Genomic DNA, 20,685 nt, shown 5'->3' with positions numbered 1-20,685 from the left:
GAGGTAGAATTTATGTTAAAACACAATTTTATTTTGAACCGTGATAAAAACAGTCTTTTTAAATTCCTACCAGCCAGTTTTGATAGATTTATTGAAACAGGGAAAGAGTGCAGACACAGTCTGCAAAACTGAGAGAAACAGATGAAGGCGTTTTACTTATTATTCCCAGGTGAAATCACTTACCAGCGGCACTGATGCTGTAGGTCCAGCGGATAACGTAGGAATCCCCCTCGTGCAGCTGTCCTGTGCTCTCCAGGGGAATCTCACTGTCATCGAACTCCTGCACGTGCCAGGTGTCGACAGCGGTTGTCCTCAGCTCCCCCCGTTGTCCCCCCTCCAGCGTGACAACGCCATAACCGCGCTGGATGTCAACACCGGCCAGCACAGTAGGGACCACTCCATCCTCTTCCGATGGCCGACCCAACAGCATAGCCCGGGGGTCGCAGGGCCGGAGGAGGTCAGGTGACAGCGGCGCAGGGGGCAGGGACTGGGTTGGAGTGGACTACATGCAGAAGTCAACAACAGACAAGAGGTCTGAGGCACTAACAGGGCAAAAAATTCAAACCACCATTGAGAAAGTAATGTTTCTCCTTATCCTGCATTTGACTTTGGATTTCACTCTCCAAATTGCATTTTATTAAAATGATAGATTGTAAAATATTCCAGGGTCAAAGTTCAACTGAGACCAATTCTATATAGGAAGTTCAAGCTCTGAAGTAAGTGGTTGATGCCTAAATAGGAGGCACCTTATAATCTAGTGTTCCTTTAAAAAAATCATATATATTCTTTCATATTTACTGTGTATATTTTGAATAGGCAGAGTACTTGACATAAAAATGATCAAAGTAATCAAAAGAATTTCACTGTATCTAAGTAGCTTTTTTTCTGGACACCAGAACTCCTTGTCTTCAGCTACCCTTTGGACAAAGTTTTATTTTTATTATATTGTTTTTGCACATGCAGTTATGACTGACAAACATTTTTGTGACAGTGCAGGACTGTCTATTTTAGATTCTAAAGCTTTCTGAGGAAACGATAGCAGCAAATATCAAAGAAAAAAAATGAATTTATCTTTTTTTACCCTTAAGCCATAGATTCAATATTCCTTGACTGAAAGAGACTTAAAAACCATTATTCTTGGTCAATCTTAAAACAAAACACGCAGATAGTGGTGCTACAAAGTGGATGTGCAGTGTAACATTCAGTGATGTGTTTTTCTTATCTGCTGTCACAGTAATTTGGCAAGGAGAGGAAACCCTTGGCTCTGTCTTTCAGCGTCATCTTATCCATGGGCCAGACAAGGAAAAGGGATTCTGTCTCAGCAAAGGCTAGATATTAAAAAAAAACCCTTTCTGGAGTTTGCATTCCACTATGGGGTAAAAATCCCCGACCCCTTAGTAACCCCACTTGATTCAGTATCTGGATTTCTGTTTTTAATCATTTTTTGTTTCTCTTACTTATATTTGATCTTCAACCCCTGATGAGTGTGTCCCCCCCCCGCTACTCCACCAATAGTCAACACCCAGCAGGAAATTCAGAATCACTTGATGATTAAGTATCATTGACAAGAAAACCTGTGCTCTGTCCTCTGCAGACGGCGCAGCCTCCTGGCCTTCTTCTCCACCTGTCCAGTCGGGGAATTTCTCTCGAAACAGAGCCGTCTCACCGTGCTGAAGGATACAACCGAACAGCGCCCAGCTGGGCCTCCCCTCTCCCGTCCTGTGAGTGATAACAAACAACCATGAAAAAAAAAAAAATCACAAAAACGAGAATAACGTCCAGAACTGTTTCATTTATGCTTTGCTTTTTTGTGTCCCAGACTAAATGCGAACCACTGGTTCATTCTGTGCAATGAATACCTACATACCAATGTTGATTTAATGGACTGGTTTCGAAAAATGTAAGTGATATTGTAATTGTACTTCTAACATCTGCTGCCTACAGTTTTTGGAGAGTCTTTCTTGAAAGTCTGCAAACAGAGGATTTTGCAAAAGACTCGTCTCAGTGGAGACCAGACACTGACACCATTCAACACTTTCGGGATGAAATGGATTAACTAAATCCAGAGCTGGGGGCCTCAAGAGCTCTTTCAACTCTTTCGACTCATGCCCTAATTTTTTATTTTTAATAAAAAGGGAATACATTAAGTGGTGGCCTGGCAACCAGGGAAAAGTGCTGAACTCAAGTTTCACTTGACTCTGCACATCCCACTGGTCCTCCTCTTAGTCAGTCTCATTTCAATCCCATTTGCAAAAAGAACGTCACGCATCTCGGTGATGCAGCTGTAACATGAGGCCCAGGTACTTCTAGCTGCATACGTGTTGTCAGTAGCTTTTTGGGTCTTGGGTTTCATCAAAAGCTCTCCCTCTGATTGGTTCGTTCACTGCACATTTCTTTGCTCTGATTGGTTGTCAGTCTGGCTAACGACACCAAGTGCAAGTAAATTTGAAATCAGCGGAGAGAGAACAGACCTGATGATTTAAAGGCTAATTGGTAAAATATATAATTTAATATGAATATATGATTTTCTTTTTTTGTCTTTAACTGATGTTTTATGAATTGGCGCTTGCCCATTTTTAAGGCAGAGTTAAGTTGATTATCTGGCCTCTACAATGACAATTTGCCGAGACAAACTGTGATTAAAAAAGATGCCAAACAAGAACAAACAGGAAAATTGGCAAAAAGAGGCTGTGACTTTGCTGCCTGGTGTTCTGATACCACTCCCTGATTGAGAGTCTTTTTTATTTTACCACATCAGTGGATTTACTGAAGCGTGGCTGGGATCAAATCCCTGCAGCCAGGTTCCAAGATCATGGCGGAGGCCTCCTCAGAATGTGAAAGAGGTTAGAGTTTGAAATTCAATGCTGTGTGTACACTTGGCTTAGACGCTGGATTTACAAGAGCATACGTCCGTTTTTACAGCTCGCTCAGACGTGTGGGATCTTCAAAGCATGATTATTAAACTAATTGCGTGGTGCAACTTTTATTTCTCAGCTCTTACTGCATGCACAGCAGCTGCCGGCATTGAGGGAGTGCAGACACCTGCCGTGGGGATTAATATTGCAAAGTGTGAACTGTGTTCACACTCCCCTCGGTGAGGACTTACGGCTGCATGCAGGTGTTACTCTGAGTCGGATCCAGTGGGTTTACTCGACAGTTGCTGTAGTCGTAAGTGCCAACCCACACCTGGTGAGTCAACTTGAGAGCAACGCTCCGCTCGGCAGCAGAGACATCCTCTCCGAGCCACAGGTACAACTCGCTGCCGAAATCAAACAAGAAGACCTGGACACACATATAAAACTTGGCTTGTAGTTGCCAGTATTAATTATGAAACTTACACCAGGCTTTTCTGGCTCAGTTGCAACCTAATGTGAAAATAGTTCCCAAAAACGGTGGAAAAACCTCAGTCAGCATTTTCTCTCTAATGAGACTTTTAGAAATTAAATATGTTAAAACTTGGAATAATGTATTTTGCCATTGGGGAGATTTTCAAAATGTGTAAAACATAGTCCTGCGTCTGTGAAATACCAAAAGCTAAAAAAAAAAGTTAAACGTACTCCTTCACAATCATTTTGGGATCACAAAAAATAACTATGGGGTAATAGGAAGCCGTCATGGCAACATCACACATCACAGATGCTTGACTCTGTCTGCTGCTTGGAACGGTCACAATCACCAGGGCACCCAAAGGTTTAGAGGCCAACTTCACCTCTCAACAAAACAATTATCAAACCTCAGCCTGATTCAGGAGGGGCCACAGACCTGGTTGGATTCCAGCAGGGTCCTGCTGGGTGCACAGGCCCAAGCCTGGTCGTGGGGAACCAGCCTGTTCTCCACCAGCATGTACACACAGTTGGACTCCACGATGCCACGCTCAAAGAGCTCATCCTCCTCTGGCGGGCCGGCTCCTGTAAGGAATGGAAAAAATAGCACTCAAAAAAAAAGGAAAGGGAAAATCAATACAGTGGACCCTGACTTACAAGTGCATCTTACAACTTATCGGAGATATGAGATAAGTTTGGTTGAGGGATAAATGCATGAAATGAAAAACTCCAAAATACACTTAATAAAACCATATTTCTTTACATTTCCTTTAATTATGGAATTTTTTATACATGATTTGTTATTTATACAATTCTATAAAAAAGTACAATTTTCTGATATAAAAATAAAGCTGACAAACCCAACCGGGGGGCTGGAATGGATTAACAGCATTTCAGTTCTTTCATTCAAGAAATTTAATTTGATATACAGGGACTTTGAGTTAGGAGCTCAGTCTCAGAATAAATTAAACTCTTAAATCAAGGAATTACACCACTTTAATGAAAACATGGCAGCGTTGATTCCTAATAATGCTCCTTTATCATGGGTTCTCTGATTAATAAGTAATAGCCAGTTTGCCAAGTAGGGGTGGCCGCCATGCTTGGGCCACCGTCAGACACCAAAAAAAAATGGAGCTCCCCACCCTGATATCCCCTCAGTGCGGGTGGGGTTGTTCAGACAGTGTCCCTTCTAGGTCCAATGGACCGAGGCCAAAGATGAACCCCGTCTTTATGGGCATGTATCGGTATCTAACCTCTGTACTGTGTCCTCCCTCCAAGAATTTCCCAGAAGTCTGCGGCCAGGCTGCTATCAGAGTTCACTCCCTCGTCCAGGTGGAGGATCTGGGCGGCCCTACAGCCGAGGTCCCCCTGCGCCTGGATGACAGATGCTAGCTCTGCAGCCTGAAAAAAAAATAAAAAACACCACACACTGTGAAAAATATTCATACAGGACTAAGTCAGAGCACACAAATTAAAAATAATTTGACTAAAAACAGACAGTTTGAGAATTTTATGACAAAGCAGAGAAATGCTCTGACCCCCAGGAAATGCTACTTTAGAACAGTTGAATTTTAAATGATGTGATTATTTAACATGTTTTCCTTTATGCCTTTAAATGACAGTTCAATACTAAAAACACAATAGTTTGTGTGAATGAGAAGGAATAGAAAAGAGGTTGATTGTAAGAAATAAGAAAAGAAAGCACAAAAAAAAAAACAGTTAGGAAGCAATTCATTTGTCTTGTTAACTACTATAAATGATTTGCAACAATAGATTAGCAGAGCATCATTGTGAAGCTTGAAAGAAAATTAGCAATCAGCAGAATTTGATTTGTTATAATTACTTCTACATGACTATATGAATGAGTGGTTTTATACATTTGCATGATAAATCCTAATTTTGGGACACACAACTACCTTGTCAATCTAAAGTTTTGAATTAAATTTAAACAATTGCAGGATGTACTTGCAGGTACCTTGGCTTTTTCACGCTTGTTGGCAAACTCTCCATTCCACAGAATGCAGTGCTCGGGGGTGACCAGCAGGAAGCAGTCTCCGCTGTTCAAGGAGCAGACCGAGGGCTCCGCCAGGCGGACCTGGACATGCTGCCTGCCTGTCACCACAGTCTCCAGTGAGTAGAAACAGCCATGTACGATGATAGAATCATGCAGTCGCTGGTAAACTCAGCATTTTCTGACCTTTGATGTGAAGCAGCATCCGGCTGCTGAATGGAGGAGGAGTCCGGTTCACTGAAAGTTCCAGGGAAGGGATGTCTGTGGATCTGGCTGGATGTGAGTCGGGCGTGGAGGAGTTCTTTGACTCTGAGGGGGGAACAAACAAACTGAGGCAACAGCAGGAGCAGGATGTGAGGAGTAATTTACCAGGGATAGATATATTCCTGCTCACTCTTCTCCTCCTGGGTCCTTTCCTCCGAGGCCGCCCTCTCGCCCATGTAGTCCTGCCTGATATCTTCGCGGGCTGCAAGAGCCCGCAGCGGGTTCCTGGATCCCTGCGTCCGTCGGGACGGGCGCACGGCTCGTCTGTGCTCTGCGACCGCTGAGCTCAGCCTTCACACACAGGAGAGAACACATGCCGTTCAAACAACCAGTATTTTTTGCCCACATGTGTAAAAAAAAAAAAAAAAAAAAAAAAAAAATCACTGCTCTTGACCTGGTTGTAGTTGGTCATGACTTAAAATATTGTGTGGAGTATAAACATAGGCATATGGGTACACAATGTTCCTGAAGGAGACATTTAATAAACATTTAAGCAGTCCAGTAAATACTCTGACCTATGAGTTTAATTCTTTCTGTTAAAATTCCCCATTGAAATAAATTGAAATGCTATTACTCCGTTCCAGCCCCCTGTTTTTGTTGTATGTTTTTAAATGTAAAATACATTTTTCAAAAAAGGTACTTAACACATAAATCACAATACATAATAAAAGAAAGTGGAAAAAAAATAAACTGATTTTATTAAGGAGTATTTTCCTTTAAGATTGTATGAAGGTGTTCACTTAAGTTAACTTAGGTTACTTGCACTTACACTTAATGCTACAATGTATTCTCATTTTAACCTGCAAATTATGCCACACTTTGTTGCTAAACTAAATTCAGCAACAGTTTTGAATGACTCTTTAGATGCCTTGGGCATTGATGGTCAGGCTGTCTGCTGCACCTAGTCCCCCAAAATGTGTCTTGGGTTCTCTCAGATGACTCCCTCAGTCACAGAATCTCACTATCAACAACTTTGATGATTTTACTTGCCTGCCTCGTGGCGGGTGGTGTCTCTGACATTTTTAGACAACCTCACAGACAGCGGTGGCCTTGTCAGTGTCAAACATTTATTCCGCTCACTCGTAACTCTCTAGCCCAATCTTGGCCCAATTACAGAGCAAAAAAAATGACTGAGTGACGGCTCATATCTCGGGAAACTAAATAAGTCAAGTTTTCATGGTATTTGGTGAAAACAGGCTCACATTGGTGTGTTGGTCTGGCAGAAGAGGCCAAGGTCCTGCTCACTCTCCCCAGGGGTGTCCCATCCGCACGGCAGGGGTGAGCTGGCAGCAGGACGTGACTGCTCACCGTCAAAACCTCTGTCATACGCATCTGAATCGTCCACCCGAATCATCCTCTTCACCTCTTGAATGTCTAATGGGGGAGATGCTCTCTGCACAGATGCTGGGGTCGCCATTGCTGGGAAACGAAGGAAAAATAAAGAGTGTAAAAAACATCAACCTTCAGTCTTTATACAGCGGCTTCTAGACTGTCGAGACATTGACAAACCTTCGAACTCCATCTCAGGCTGCATGGAGATCTCTGCAACATAAACAGCAAATGAAGGAGGAGGCTCAACACGAGTACCGTTTTACATGAGGTCGGTCTAACCTTCATATGTGCAAGTCGGAGCCTCTACTGAGTGCCTCTTGTTATGGCAAGTGTCGCTCCTGTCTGATTCTGGAGATTCGAGACCTGGTAGGTAGAAAAGATCAAGAGGCTAAGAATCCACATTTGCACAGAAGGTAGCACATGGATGCAGGCAGGTTGAACCCACTTCTCTTCGTTATGCGTCCAGCTTCCTCTTCTTTTCTTTCTGGCCAGAAGCTAATTTCTTCAGCTTTGGCCACCTGAGGCTTCTCCTCCTCAACATCCTTCGCCTGCCAGGCAAAAAAAGCATACAAATTTACTTATGGATGAGCTGTCCTGTGATTGTCGGCATCAAAAATATAAAAGAAAAAAAAAAGGAGAAAAAAAAAATATATATATACATTTTTTTCTTTTTATATACATATATCAGCATATATATAACAGCATATATATATATATATCGACAAATATATATGTACATCGAGAAATGCTGATTGCAGTGTGTGTCACCTTTGGTCTCCAGTGAGACTGGATCTGGTTCTTTGGAGATGAGACTTCTTGGGCCTCAAAGGACTGGATGGTCTGTGAAGGCAATTTTTAACACATCAGGAAAAAAAGAGGAAAATCGATAAAAGTAGAGTTCAGAGCTCAAGCCAGGCAAGAGGAAAAAAAAACCTAATATGGCCCCGTTAAGTGAAACGATTTCTATAGCAAGGAAAAGTAAATACTTTCTTTCAGAAATAATAATTGAGAATAAATAATATAAAAGTAAAGGTCCCGACAGCACTTGTTTATATTTATTGCCTCAATTACATTTCTGCAGCATTCAAAAGTTGTCAACATTTAAAAAAAAGAAAAATGTAGACCCAGTGATTTTTGAGTCTGCAACATTTTGATGTTTAAAACATGTAGGAATTTAGAATGAAATGAGTTTTATTACATACATTCTTACACACACGCATATATTTATTTATTTAGCAGATGTTTCAGTTGCCACATATTTTGACTAAAATGTATTTTCGAATCAAATGTTTTCATCTTGAACGTCTTGAACGTTCTTGAGCATTTTTCAACAACATCAGCAAACATGTCGGTATTGCTGTCAAAAGTGTCTTGTTAGTGTTACAAACTTCACATCACATCAAACCCACAGCCGTTCATATCTGTGCAACTGCAAGAGCTTTTCACCGCATTCAAACGAAAGAAAAGCAGCAAAACAGTAACAAAAAAACAAACTCTGCAACCCAAAAGCTCTCAATCTCAATTACCTGATTGAAACACATTATATATTGGGGTGTTTGGCAAGAATAGACAGAGGCAAAGACAGGCTCCTGGAGGGAAGAAGTGGGGGAGGACTAAGACAAATTTCAATTTTCAATATAGTTATAAAATGAGCTTGTCTGCTGTCTGAGCACTTACCCAGCACAGAGCATTGTCATTGTAGGTATACTCTCTCTCCTCCTAAAAAACAGGAATAAAAAGTTTGAAGCAATGTGCATGTGGTGTATTGGACACTGTGGAGCGGATATCATGAGGTCACCCGAGGGTTTGAATTTCAACCTGCAGGATATTCACATTCCACCTCACAAGTGGATGTTGTTCGTGTGAACAACATCCAGCCCGGATTTATTGGCAGATATCTGGCACCGGCCGGGTCCAGAGTGCCATCTCAAACAGATGCTAGATCTGGTTACACCGGAATGAAGAGCACCCAGCTGAAAACTACAAGATCATCTCTTGCTGCTGATTCAAAGAATGCAAGTGAACTGAGCAACCTCTGACATGGGCTGCGTCAAACATCTGCGAAATTATTAAATAGTAATAAAAAAGCACTATGTATGTGTATATATATAGAGAGAGAGAGAATATATATATATATTTATAGACACACACACACACACACACACATATATATACATAAAGAGAGAGAGAGAGTGAGACACACACACACACACACACACACACATAGTGTTTTTTTTTTAAATTACTATTTAATTGACCTATAATTTGGTCAATTAAACGGTGAATTAACGAAGTATTAACAGAGTATCTTAACATAGTGAAGGGGAATATTTTCTAGATACATGTCGTGAGGGAGAAGATTTCCTTAGGATATTCTTCCTTCCACTCCTTTAAGAGGATCACATTCTTGTCTGGTTTATGGTCGTGTTCATGACAAATTAATTAATTCGTTTATCCAGTAACTAATTGACTCGCTCTTCCTGCAAGAAACTTGCTAAATTCCTGGGTGCCATTAAAAGTTAAGGTTTGCTGTGTTTGCAAATTAATAAAGAAATAAAGCTTCTCCCTTGGTTACTGTGTTTGTGATTCTGCAACAGAAGAAGAAAGTATGACTGACAGGAGGCAACTATATTTATGGGGAGGACCATTTAAAACATCACAGGTCAGACCTTGGCTTTGCCTCTGCATGATTTAAATAAGACTATGTGTGCTTTTTATACGTTCGAGACGGAGGGAAGCAGTTGTCCCACATTTGTTCCCAAGAACAAATCCGGAACAAACAAAAGGTCAGTGTCAGAAACAAGAGCAAGAGACAAACAGCATACACGGTCATATCATATCAGTGGCTGTCATTGATATGACCGCCCTTTCTTCTTCCTAATATTTTTGTTTTTGAATATACATCTTTCTACAGTAGATTCTGTTAGCTGATAAAGGTCACTGATCTCTGCTGATTCCTCAGTGACTCACGAGGATAAAGGATTATGAATTGGTGTGAAATCCACTCATTCCATTCATCCACGGAATAGCGGTGGGCAATCACAGGATATACACTCGGCAGGATTTAACCTGGAGCCACCTGTCACTCACAGGGCCACACATTGAGCCATCCACACCAACAGACAATTTGATCTTCAATTAACCCGTTGACTATCTTTGGACTGTGAGAGAAAGACAGAACTAAGGCAGGGGAACCCTTGGGAACGTGATAGCTTTGCACAGACACCTCCCAGATAACCACCAGAGTTACCCTGAGAACCTTCTTGCAATTGGGGGCATTATGTAGTTTGCAAATTGTTCCCCTTGATGCGGCTGATCAGACGCTCTAACACCCACAGTTTGGAACAGTGTGTCTCCTACCTTTCTCATGATCGCCCCCTGCAGTTCACTGGGTCCATCCACCAGGGTGACCTGCACGTGACCCACAGACTGGGGTGCTCGCTCAACTCCCTGCCTTTTGAGACATAACAAATACAAAATGTATAAAAAATACAAAATATGAAACTAACGCAATTCAATAGCCCAGTGGAATTTTGACCTCTGTACATTTTATCATCACTGCTATCACCAGCGGTTTATATTTCCTCAAATGAAAAAATTTAAATATATATGAAATTATATCACAGTATATTATAATATTATATAAAATAAATATTAGAATAATATTAGAATATTAGATTCCAGACCTGCCTAAATGAATTTGCCTCAAATGTTCACTGTGCCTCAAGTATGAACAAATCTCCTTTTCAGGGGTTCAAGGACAAGGGCAGAGTTGAGCTCCATGATGTGCTTTGGCCTTGAGGGAAGACGTTTGAATTTGCTCAACAAGTAAATCTTGACTAAAGAATGAACTGACTTGACTTTGGCTGACAAGAGTGACTCAGATTTCATAAAAACACAGATTTTGCCCTCATGAAAACTATATATCGGGTTGTATGAGAAGAGTTAGCCAAATTTGGAGCAAACTCCACTCCTAGATACTTACTGGGCAGCCCCACCCATGTCTGAACCATGTTCGACAGAAGCAGCAGACATTTTTACAACCCTGTAGGGTCTTTCCTCCCGTGGTGGACTGTGCTCAGACAAAACTCTGACGGGTGTACAGGCGATAGTTTCCCTCCTGTTTCTGGCCCTCTGCCTCCAGGGGGCAGCAGTCACTGGGCCGCCATCCACGCCTGAAACCTTGCGCCTCTCTCTCCGGGGCGGTGCAGCGACAGCAGGGCTATCTTTCGCCTCTTGAACCTCTCCGTCTTCATAGGCGCTTCCGTTCTGTTTGTGGCTTAAAGGCTCAATCTTCTCTCCATCTGTCCCGTAACAATCAGAGTTCCCAGAGCAGCCCCTCTTCAGGATGCCTCTAAGACCCGGTTCGGAGTCGCAGCGCTGCAGCCCCTGTTGAGCGGGAGCGGACTCGGCGGTCCCGGGACTGATGTCCGGTCTGGACTGTGAGAGCCGCAGCTCACTAGGTTTGAGATTGACGGACAAGGCCTGCTGTCTGTCTGACAGATGGGGTGACAAAGAGAACGTGGGGAGTTGTACAGGGCCTTTCTGGAGCTGAACAGAGATAAAATTCAAAATAATTATTAAACATGTATTAGGAGACAATGTTCACAAGCCATCACTGCCATATTCTATCTACAAGTGGTTTATTTAAATTTGTTTTTACTTTAAAAAAAAAAAAAAAAAAAAAAAAGGGTGTTGATGTGTGACATCATTGTAACAATTTGTAACATTTAAGTTATCATTGTCCATCTCCGTACCAAGCTTACTTCCTCCACTGTGATTGGCTGTGTGCGGTATCGGGCCCCTTTCTGCCTCCGTCTCTCTGGGGGCCCATCGGCGTGGGCGCTCCCCTCGGTCTCTGGCAGCGATAGTTTATTGAAGAGAGCTAGCTTCTCACTCATGCTCAGCTTGCAGCTCTCGTCCCCGTCCTCTGCTGACTCCACTGGTGCAGAGTGGGCCTCCACTGGAGGTGCCGGTTTGGGGGCACTGAGGGATAACATGAACACATAATCATTCATAAATAAGGAATTAAGTCATCTATAACTTGTCATTTCATGATAAACTCATGACCAAAATCCCAACAAGTTTGTTGTCAAACTCACTTTCTGCTTTTAAAGAAGTGAGGAAGTTTTGTCTGAGAGACTGGTGGAATTTTGAACACTCATTACAAAGACCATGGATTCTGTACCTGGATTCTCTACTTAACTCTGCATCAAAATACACTGATAACTTTACTTTATTATGTATTTTTCGGGTCGAACAAAAGGGCCCACAAGATCACCCTGATCTGCAACTCCTCGCTGGTCCCCTGATGTTCAGAATTGACTTTGGGACCACACACACATACACACACACACAGTCCAAATTTGGACTTGAGCAGGATATCGATATTTGTGAGGAGCAGGAAAAAGGCTACAAGCCTTCTCAGTTCACCTGATGGCAACCATCTCCTCACAGGTGATCGGCTGGGTAAGAAAGCGATGCTCGTGGCCTCGCCGCACCCTACGCTCATGACAGACGCTCCCCGAGCGAGGCTTTAGGAAGGTGGATGCCTCAGGGGCCGCCGACTTCTCCAGCTCCTACAGAACAGGCCGGGAGAGCAGTGATAATATCAGGGTCTGATTGAACAGGGGCCGTTCTGGCACAGTGGGACTTCATCCCACGAAAGACAGATCAAGTAGCCAAACATTCACCCGCTAAAGAAAAGAAAGCAGTAAAAGCTGCTCTCCTGATGGCTCCTGATCTATTTGTATAGACAAGAGGGGGGGGGGGGGGCTGTTGAATAAAGCAGCTGACTGTAAGGTGGAGCGTCACGGCTACGTGGATAGAATGCCAACCCAACAGGTCACAGTGTAACTAGAGATCTGCCAGCTTCAGTTTCTTCCTGCCTGCCTCTATAGAGCAGCGGACTAATTATAACGCGGTGGCGATGGTTGTTAATGGAAAAAAATTTTCACCTGATGCTTCATCCCCAAAGCTGCGCAGGACATGAAAGTGTTGTGGTTAAGTTTGGTATGGAGAATTCAAAACCAGAAGGGTTGTTTTAGCTATTTCACACCATTTATCAAATGTGTATTTCAATAATTGGATCGAGTGTAGATCAATGGTTCATGATTAAAAATTCACTAGCCTACCCCCAGCAAAACAAATTTTGAGTTCAGTAGCTCACGTACAGCAGACATTTTAAAAAATCTGATATTCGCTGATGTGACCTTTAAATACATTAGGTCAATATAAAATATTGTTTTGTTATTTAAAATATAAATTCACATTTGTCTTGATAATGTAATGCTACCAGCCTAGTATTTTTTCCATATCCTAACTCATCTACCACCCAGCCCTTTTCTTTATGCGTACTTAAAGTAATTTACAGCATGACCTCTCAATGATGTTGGGATTGCCCCTGTTAAAAATAGCAATATTTGCATAAAAAAAACATGTCCATAGCACAAGAGTTTAAACAGACAAAGTGCAAAACAGTCCAACCAAATATTTAATCTACTTTGTTTTGACACTTGCGTCAGCAAGGCTTTCTTTTTCTTGGGGGCTTTAACTTAGATTCGATCACCGCCTAGAGACGACAGACACGCCAGCAGCGAAATGAACAGCGGATCTGTGGACACCACCTGTTTGACCATTCATTCCCTTGCTGTGATGAGCACTGCGAGCTCAGCACTGGCTCGCCGCTCAGCTCAGAGGTTGTAAAGTGAGGAGCTGAGGTGACGATGGATGACCAGCTTTTGCTTTTCACATCGGATATCCAGGACGGGGCACCACAATGTAGAGCTTCCAGTTTGTTTGTTTTGGTCAGATGACTTAATGTCAGATGTGTTCTGTTAAGTATGTAAATGGCATAAACTGAAAAATAATTATGAACTGTGATTACCATGAATTAATGGTTTTAAATATGGTCTTATGAGATGAGGAAGGAAATATCCATGAAAGAGAGAAAGGGCATACAGTGGAGAACAATAAAGTGTTGAACAGCCGTGAGGTATGTGTTTACTGGCACTGCAACCGACATGGACTTACTTTAAACAAAGACATCTTGGCTGCCACACTCATTTTGGCTCTTTCATCTGTTTTCACATCAGCTGTGAGGAGGGGGGGGGAAATAGTTACAGAAAACCAAATCAAAAAGGTTAGGCACTTTGAAAATCCATGAATGGTACCGAAGTCCAGTTTTTTCTATTTTTTGCATGTAAATGGGTGAAAAAGTACAAACGGACAAATTTGAACACATCTGGCAAAAACTACAAAAATGCAGGAAAATTCAAACCGTACAACAGAGGAGCTACACACTGTTGTCCTCCCCTTCAACACCTTTCAAGCTTTTTTATAGACCATGTACTTGAACAAATAACAACTCTGTTCATTTTTGAAAAAAACTGCCTGGTTGATTTTGTTAGGAGGAATTAGTATGTATCTATGCGTCACGGCTTGATGTTGCTTTGAAAGATCATTTCAGTGGCTACAGAAAACATGCAGAGCATAAAATAAAAATAACAAAAGCATTTACATGGGCTCAATAGGCCAAGCTGCACTCCCTTAAATATTTGCTTTATACAAAGAACTTTGATATTTGAAGTAACACCTGGTGCTTGTCGGCATCCATTTTCCAATTCAGCTCACACGCCATGTCATTGTTGCCCTGCCAACATCACTCTCATTGAGTTTTCGCCACCGAGTCACCGTGTGTGAATCCGTGTGTCTAATACTGGCAGTGACAAGTATTCTGTCTCTATGGTCTTTTTGTTGCTAAACACCATTCGGAGTATGCCATCATGACAGCTTTACCTTTGAGGTTGTCTTCGTCTTTAACGTCCAACACCCTACAGGAGTGAAATGAGACAAGATGTGACATCCTGAAACTAAAGATGGGAGGCAGAGCACCAAGCAACAGTGTGCATTCTCTCAGGTCCTGCCTGGTCCTTATGGCCAGGCAGACGTGTGGAGGTCAAACGCATGGAAATCAATCCCCCTGAATGGCTTTCACGCAAATGAGCCCCGCCTGATTTTGAGAGCGGAGCAAATATCCAGCCCGCAGGATTCCAATTTGAAAGAAACAAAGACACATGAAACTTGAAGTTGGTGTTTTCTTGAAGGTTTGACTTTCAAGCACAGATGTCCTGTTGCTTGTAGTACGGGAATGGATAATGGACTTATTTGGAAGTTAAGTCTGCATTACACACACACATACTTGATTTAAATCCCTCTGTTAATGTGCATGCGAATTTCTGCCCGGTCGTCATTCCAGTGGCCAGAGGGAGTCAGATTTAGTTCAATATCTGGAGCTGGCCTTGGAATTTTTGAATCACTGCTTTGTTTTCCTTGTTTGGAAACACCTATACAACTGTAAACACAAATCACCTATACTTCTTAGCCTAGATAAGGGACCCTTTAATTTTTGTGAAAAAAATCTTTCTGCAGATATCAGAATAAGGAATTGGCAAGTAAGCTAAGCCCGGTATCAGAATTGGTTCGGGGAAGGAAAGACATAATTGGTCACTTCCAAAATAATTAAAGAAAAGTCACTGCAAACTGCAGATGTACCCCCCCGAAAATGGTTTTAACAAGCTCTCTGCAGAGACCACATACCCGCTGCTCTCCTGCATCTCATTGGCTGTGATCGGTTGCGTCCTGAATCGGTCACTGGTCTTGCGACAGCTTCCCGACCCTCCAGGAAGGTAACGCCGGGTGCGTCGCCGGCCCCCTTCCAAGCCGGGCTTCACTGCCAGGTCCAGGGAGGATGTTGCTCGCCCGGAATCAGGGCTGCTAGTTTCCAAACACAGACAGGAAAGGAGGACAGACAGTGATGCAAAAGCAAACGTTGCCAACGAGGTACCAAGCTGATGATGACGGTCTGGACCACACACACGTGCAGGTGACCCTACACTTTGTCTGGCTGTACTCCACTCCCAGCCTGCTGCAGAAGGGCACTTCTCAACCGGCCGACCGACACACGAGTTCGGAGCTGCGGGACATCGGGTCCGTGAGGGACGAGATGCCCCTCCCCGCTCAGCATGCTGGCAGAACCCTGCCTGGAGGGGGCAGCAATGAGGGGAGGGACATGAGGATGCACCAAGCAGGCACCCAGCCAACCACCTACATCGCTAAGGCGTTGACAGCTAGCACTTAATGACCATTTAGTAGACTGGAAATCAAAAGTATATCTAATATTAACTTTTGAGTTAATGAACCTAAGATAGTCAGCTTTGAAATTAAAATGATTACTGTTGAGACACAACAGTTCTGATTAATTAATAACTAATATATTGTAAAGCACTTCATCTTATAATACCAATGATTATAAGTCATATTACTGAATACCTAAGTGTTTGCATTTGAACTGAAAGTACAGGGTCAGATCAGCTGCAACCCTGCACACATTTTTCCTCTTCTTTTTGTGTAAATCCATGAAGATGGGACTGAATGAAATTTTGTCTTAAAGTGCTTAGACAAATTTAGCCCAAGTAGTCAAGAAAGTCCACAAGATCAATCAGCCACTGTTGAACAGGGAACTATTTCTCACGAAAAATCCCAACAATCTTCTGGGAGTTTTCACCAGATCATATGATAATCCATATTTTCATGCTTCAATGGTGCCTGAGTGGTCAGAGCAGATACTTCTAGAATATCATTCCAGAAAAACTGTTTTTAACTTCTTATGATCTACTGGTGTCTTCTATCACATCAAGGTGATATAAGATGGATAATCCAATAATTTGCCGAGTATTTTTTCTGGATGGAGGTTGCTTCTCTTTACCAATTTCTTTCCCCATGTATCTGTCGAACAAACCATGCACGTCAGGTTTAGAGGAAGCGACATAATGAAATGCATGGGCTGTTTTTAATTTAATTTTTTCTCCTTGTACAAACATTTGTGGTTAATGTGCCTTTCCACAGCTGCCGTGCAGGAGCAGCTATCGTAAGGCAAGAAAACTCCTTCAAGTTCTATATTTATCCTGAAATCAAATGCTGCAAACATATGTCGCTCGGCGGTGAGCAATGCAAAGTTGTGCTCTACAAGGCATTTAAGTCAACACACAAAAAATGTTGTTACAAAATACCATCATGTTTTATTGGAAGTATCCAGCTAAAACATGGGATATCGATCTTGCATCATGTTTATACTATACAAGTAGGATTTCCCTTCAGGATAGTTTGCAGCTGAAGTGGCTGATAAATTCTGATGTGGCATTATAGATGGCAAGTATATTGTGTTTCGATTTAAGTATCAACATATTAAGAGGCCTAAATTGACTGCTGCCAGTCAGTATTACTCAAGAACTACATTCACCAATGGTCAATGACACCATTTTGAGATAATTTATGTTCCTTTATTATTTTACCCTTTTTGTAACAATTTCAACTAATTTCCTGGCAGGTTTGTTTATCCCACCCTTAGAAGACACTTAAAAAACTGTTCAACTGTTAAAATATTACAGTGACATTTTTCAAAATGAAATCCACATGGAGCTCTTGAATACATTAGAAGTCAGTCAGTACGGAAAAGACTCACCTTCTGAGACAGTTTGATTCTTCGGATTTGTCTGCTTCTAAACCATTTGTGACACTGTGCTTCCGGCCATTAATTCTTTCAGTGTGAAGCTGAGTGTCCCCTGAGCTTCCTCTCTGGGTTTGGGTCGATGGGTCAGGCTTTTCTTTCCCATCTCTCCTCACCTCGCCCGTTTTGCCGAAGCGCTCAGCCAGCTCCCGCCTTCTCTCCGCTTTGTACCGCGCAATCCGTTCTGACCTGGGCTGATGGACTGGGTTCTCCACGGTGTCCATGTTTCTCATAGGGATCCAGCTGATTGGTTGCACCTCAAACACTTGCCTAGCATTTAGGAACTGTTAACAGGAAAGACAACAGAGCCACACTTTGCAGTGAAATTCTCAGGTTCCATTGGACTTCAGGATTCTTTTGGATTTGCTGTTCTTGTGCAGTCCATCAATCTGCAGGTGCAGAGTTGCATGTGCATCACGTGAGTGGGGTTTTTCTCCTGAAACAAAGCAAGCAGACAAAAAAGTATAAGATATTCATCACTATCCAATGCCTATGCAAGACTTTAGTTTCAATACCTGCATAATGGGAGCTGGTTTACTAAAAGTGCATCCTTCATCTGAGTCTTTCTCCTGGTCTGGCTCTACTTTATGTAAGATGACCTGTGCCAGCCTGCAGTGCCATGCAGGAATCTTCCCTTGCACAGAAACCCAACACCTCAGCTAAACCCCACCGGTCCAGGGGCTGGATAAAGAGTCTGCAGGCTCGCTAGTCTTTCCCACAAACCCTTATGGCATAAACAATTGCAAATAACGAGTAAACCTCCAACGACAAGCGATGCATACTTAGAGGGAGTAACTTCCTGATATACACAGGGGAAAATTACCCGTTCGTTTGAACTCACAAACGATAAAGTATTTATAAGCGTGACAAGCAAGCTGGGCGACGTGCACACATGGATGGTCCTCCATGGCGACATGGTTGCCTGGAAGCGAATAACATAACACCAACCGCGGTGATATAACACTGTTTCACTTATGGAAATAGCAGCTAAGAGTGAGCATGGTTGGGAACTGCGTGCAAGTGTGTGTTGACCAATGTGTACAAACATAAATGTGGGTCCACATATGTGTCTGTGCGCTTTTGAAAAACCGTGGAGGTCAGCATTCCTGATATTTTACCCCTGCACTCTCTCACACTCACACACACACACAGGAAACATAATAGAGACAGAACAAAGAGATGAGAGCCACAGACTTTGTGCACCAGATCGACTTGCTGGTGGACTGAATGGTTCGGCTGGAAGCAGCTGTCAATAATTATTGTAAAGACAGTTTCTGTAATTCAACCACCTGAAAGAAACATGAAGAGACCATACACACAAAAAGAGATCTATCAATATTAAAACCAAATCAACACATACAAGCACAGCACAGTTTTTAAGTTTTAATACTTAAAAACTTTTTTTTTTCGTTTGTAAGTTGCATCTGCCTGACAGTGGAAAGTAATGTCAGAAACACAAACAAAATGTATATTGACTGTGTTCCTAGCATAAAGCAGAATAAAATTCGTATTGATTAATTGATCAAATCATTACTAAATGATTACAGATAACTTATTTCCCCCCAACAATTCTAACGCGAGCTCATTTTCTTTCAACGGTGCTAATAATGTGTTGACGATAGTCGATTTCTGGCAGATAATGGAATTGAGCTCATATTATTTTTTTCAAAAAAAAAATGATAAGATCTGTTATAGTTGCTGTTTTAAAAACCGGAATCAGCACAAGATATGTCTGAATTATATTTTTAAAAAAAAAAAAAACAAGATCGTAGAAGTGACTCTTAAAAGCTCAACCGCCGGATGCATTGAAATGAAACAGGTTCAAGAGCGTCAGTGCGGTCTATCCCACCCGCGCATGCGCTGTGGGACAAACGCCACCCCCGGACAAGCGAGCATTCCCGCGAGCCCAAATGCCACGCCGTATTTTTTTGTTGTTTTATTTGGCAGCACGCGGGCAGCCGCCGAAAAGTGTCCACGCGCGTGCAAAGCGCGCGGGTCACGTGACGATCCGGAGGCTGAATGGCACCGCGGTTCACTGGCTGCTAACACAGCGACACCGGCGAGAAATAAAGCGCGTTTGCAAACTCAGTAAGATTTATTTATTTATGGTAACACTTTAAAAAGTTTGGTTTTCTAAACTTAAATGTCAAAAAAAAAAAACACACCAACTTTCAGAAAACTTCTAAAAACAGAAATTAAACTGTACATCCCAGCATTGGCCGGGATCAGAACACATTTGTTGCAATTTGAACAGTGCGTAATTGACATAATCGCTGCTATTTGTCCAGTAGAAGCCAATTACGACGGATTATCGGGAGCGAGCGAGATTAAAACTCCGATCATGATTGCACTTGTCCCCACTGAGCTTCTTGCACTCCACCCTTGCAGATCCAGATTTCAGAGACAGATTCTTGGGCCATACCGCAGCAGACGCAAACATACCGCGAATAAAAAAAAACACGATGGACATGGGTGGGTTTGCATTGCCGCGCATTGTCGAGGACAGATACCGGAATCTCAGAAATGCATCTCAGCTGCTTCTGTTATGCCTTGACTGATCCCTGAATTTAGAAAGGTCCGTCCCCGGAGAGCTCTCGGTTCCTAATCCCCGGGGATATTAACTTTAAGGCCTTTTTTATTCACCTAATGGAGAGTTAAAAAGGGTCGCCCGTGGTCTTGTAGTAGCTGTTCTTTAAAGACTCAAACTGACTGATTTGGCTGTTAACTCGAATAAACAGCCTGAGAACCAAAGGTCATGGGCAGTTTGTTCCGCACATAAATTGCACGCAATGGGTTGACATCTTTAACAGCCGAGTACAGACGGATTTTTGGCGAGTCTATGAAATCCCGTGGGCAGACCCTATCCTGCAAACACGTTTGTGGTGGTTGGGGTATCTTCGCGTTCGGTGATCTTCGAGTGGGGATTTCGATGCCGAAACGCCCCAGATTTTGAGAAAAGTGACAAAAAAAGTCAAACATGCGTACTTACATCCAGCGGGCGATGAGAAGTGGGCAGGAGCGCTGCTGTGCACCCCGCGGTCCCTCCCCACTGGCCCCTCGCTTCGGACTGTCAGCCCAAATGTAGTCAGGCTCGCAGCCGTGGATGGGAGGCTGTAGTAAAAAAAATAAAAAAGAGAAGGCGTGTGTAAAAATAGACAGGCGACCTGCCAGTACCCCCCATCCCACCC

At 42.7% G+C, this 20,685-nt stretch overlaps 1 protein-coding gene across 7 annotated transcripts in view; it reads right to left on the bottom strand.

Moving 5' to 3' along the window:
• The window catches only part of svilc (supervillin c), a 25,334-nt gene extending 4,649 nt beyond the window's left edge, over nt 1–20,685 (bottom strand). For 2 of the 7 annotated variants that reach the window (XM_086176145.1, XM_086176148.1), the window contains exons 1-25: nt 20,487–20,685; nt 17,453–17,933; nt 15,825–15,971; nt 15,529–15,705; nt 14,728–14,762; nt 13,963–14,024; nt 12,364–12,509; nt 11,688–11,916; nt 10,916–11,481; nt 10,291–10,384; nt 8,608–8,649; nt 8,457–8,519; nt 7,699–7,770; nt 7,376–7,478; nt 7,210–7,293; nt 7,108–7,140; nt 6,801–7,017; nt 5,729–5,889; nt 5,521–5,643; nt 5,299–5,435; nt 4,577–4,724; nt 3,763–3,908; nt 3,107–3,282; nt 1,575–1,719; nt 184–502 (exon numbers count right to left, since the gene is read on the bottom strand). In XM_086176145.1, the coding sequence (XP_086032271.1) occupies nt 184–502; nt 1,575–1,719; nt 3,107–3,282; nt 3,763–3,908; nt 4,577–4,724; nt 5,299–5,435; nt 5,521–5,643; nt 5,729–5,889; nt 6,801–7,017; nt 7,108–7,140; nt 7,210–7,293; nt 7,376–7,478; nt 7,699–7,770; nt 8,457–8,519; nt 8,608–8,649; nt 10,291–10,384; nt 10,916–11,481; nt 11,688–11,916; nt 12,364–12,509; nt 13,963–14,024; nt 14,728–14,762; nt 15,529–15,705; nt 15,825–15,971; nt 17,453–17,730 (3,703 nt within the window). In that variant the 5' untranslated portion in view covers nt 17,731–17,933; nt 20,487–20,685. The remainder of the gene's footprint in view (nt 1–183; nt 503–1,574; nt 1,720–3,106; nt 3,283–3,762; nt 3,909–4,576; nt 4,725–5,298; nt 5,436–5,520; nt 5,644–5,728; nt 5,890–6,800; nt 7,018–7,107; nt 7,141–7,209; nt 7,294–7,375; nt 7,479–7,698; nt 7,771–8,456; nt 8,520–8,607; nt 8,650–10,290; nt 10,385–10,915; nt 11,482–11,687; nt 11,917–12,363; nt 12,510–13,962; nt 14,025–14,727; nt 14,763–15,528; nt 15,706–15,824; nt 15,972–17,452; nt 17,934–20,486) is intronic. The other 5 variants (XM_086176150.1, XM_086176149.1, XM_086176146.1 and 2 more) reach the window with 5 other exon arrangements.

Source organism: Fistularia commersonii, chromosome 28 (assembly GCF_037954325.1).
Source record: "Fistularia commersonii isolate RoL2024-O1a breed Wild chromosome 28, RoL_Fcom_v1.0, whole genome shotgun sequence".
Lineage (NCBI taxonomy): Eukaryota > Metazoa > Chordata > Actinopteri > Syngnathiformes > Fistulariidae > Fistularia > Fistularia commersonii.
The sequence above is the reverse complement of the archived record's forward strand: the minus strand, read 5'-3'. Positions and strand labels throughout refer to the sequence as shown.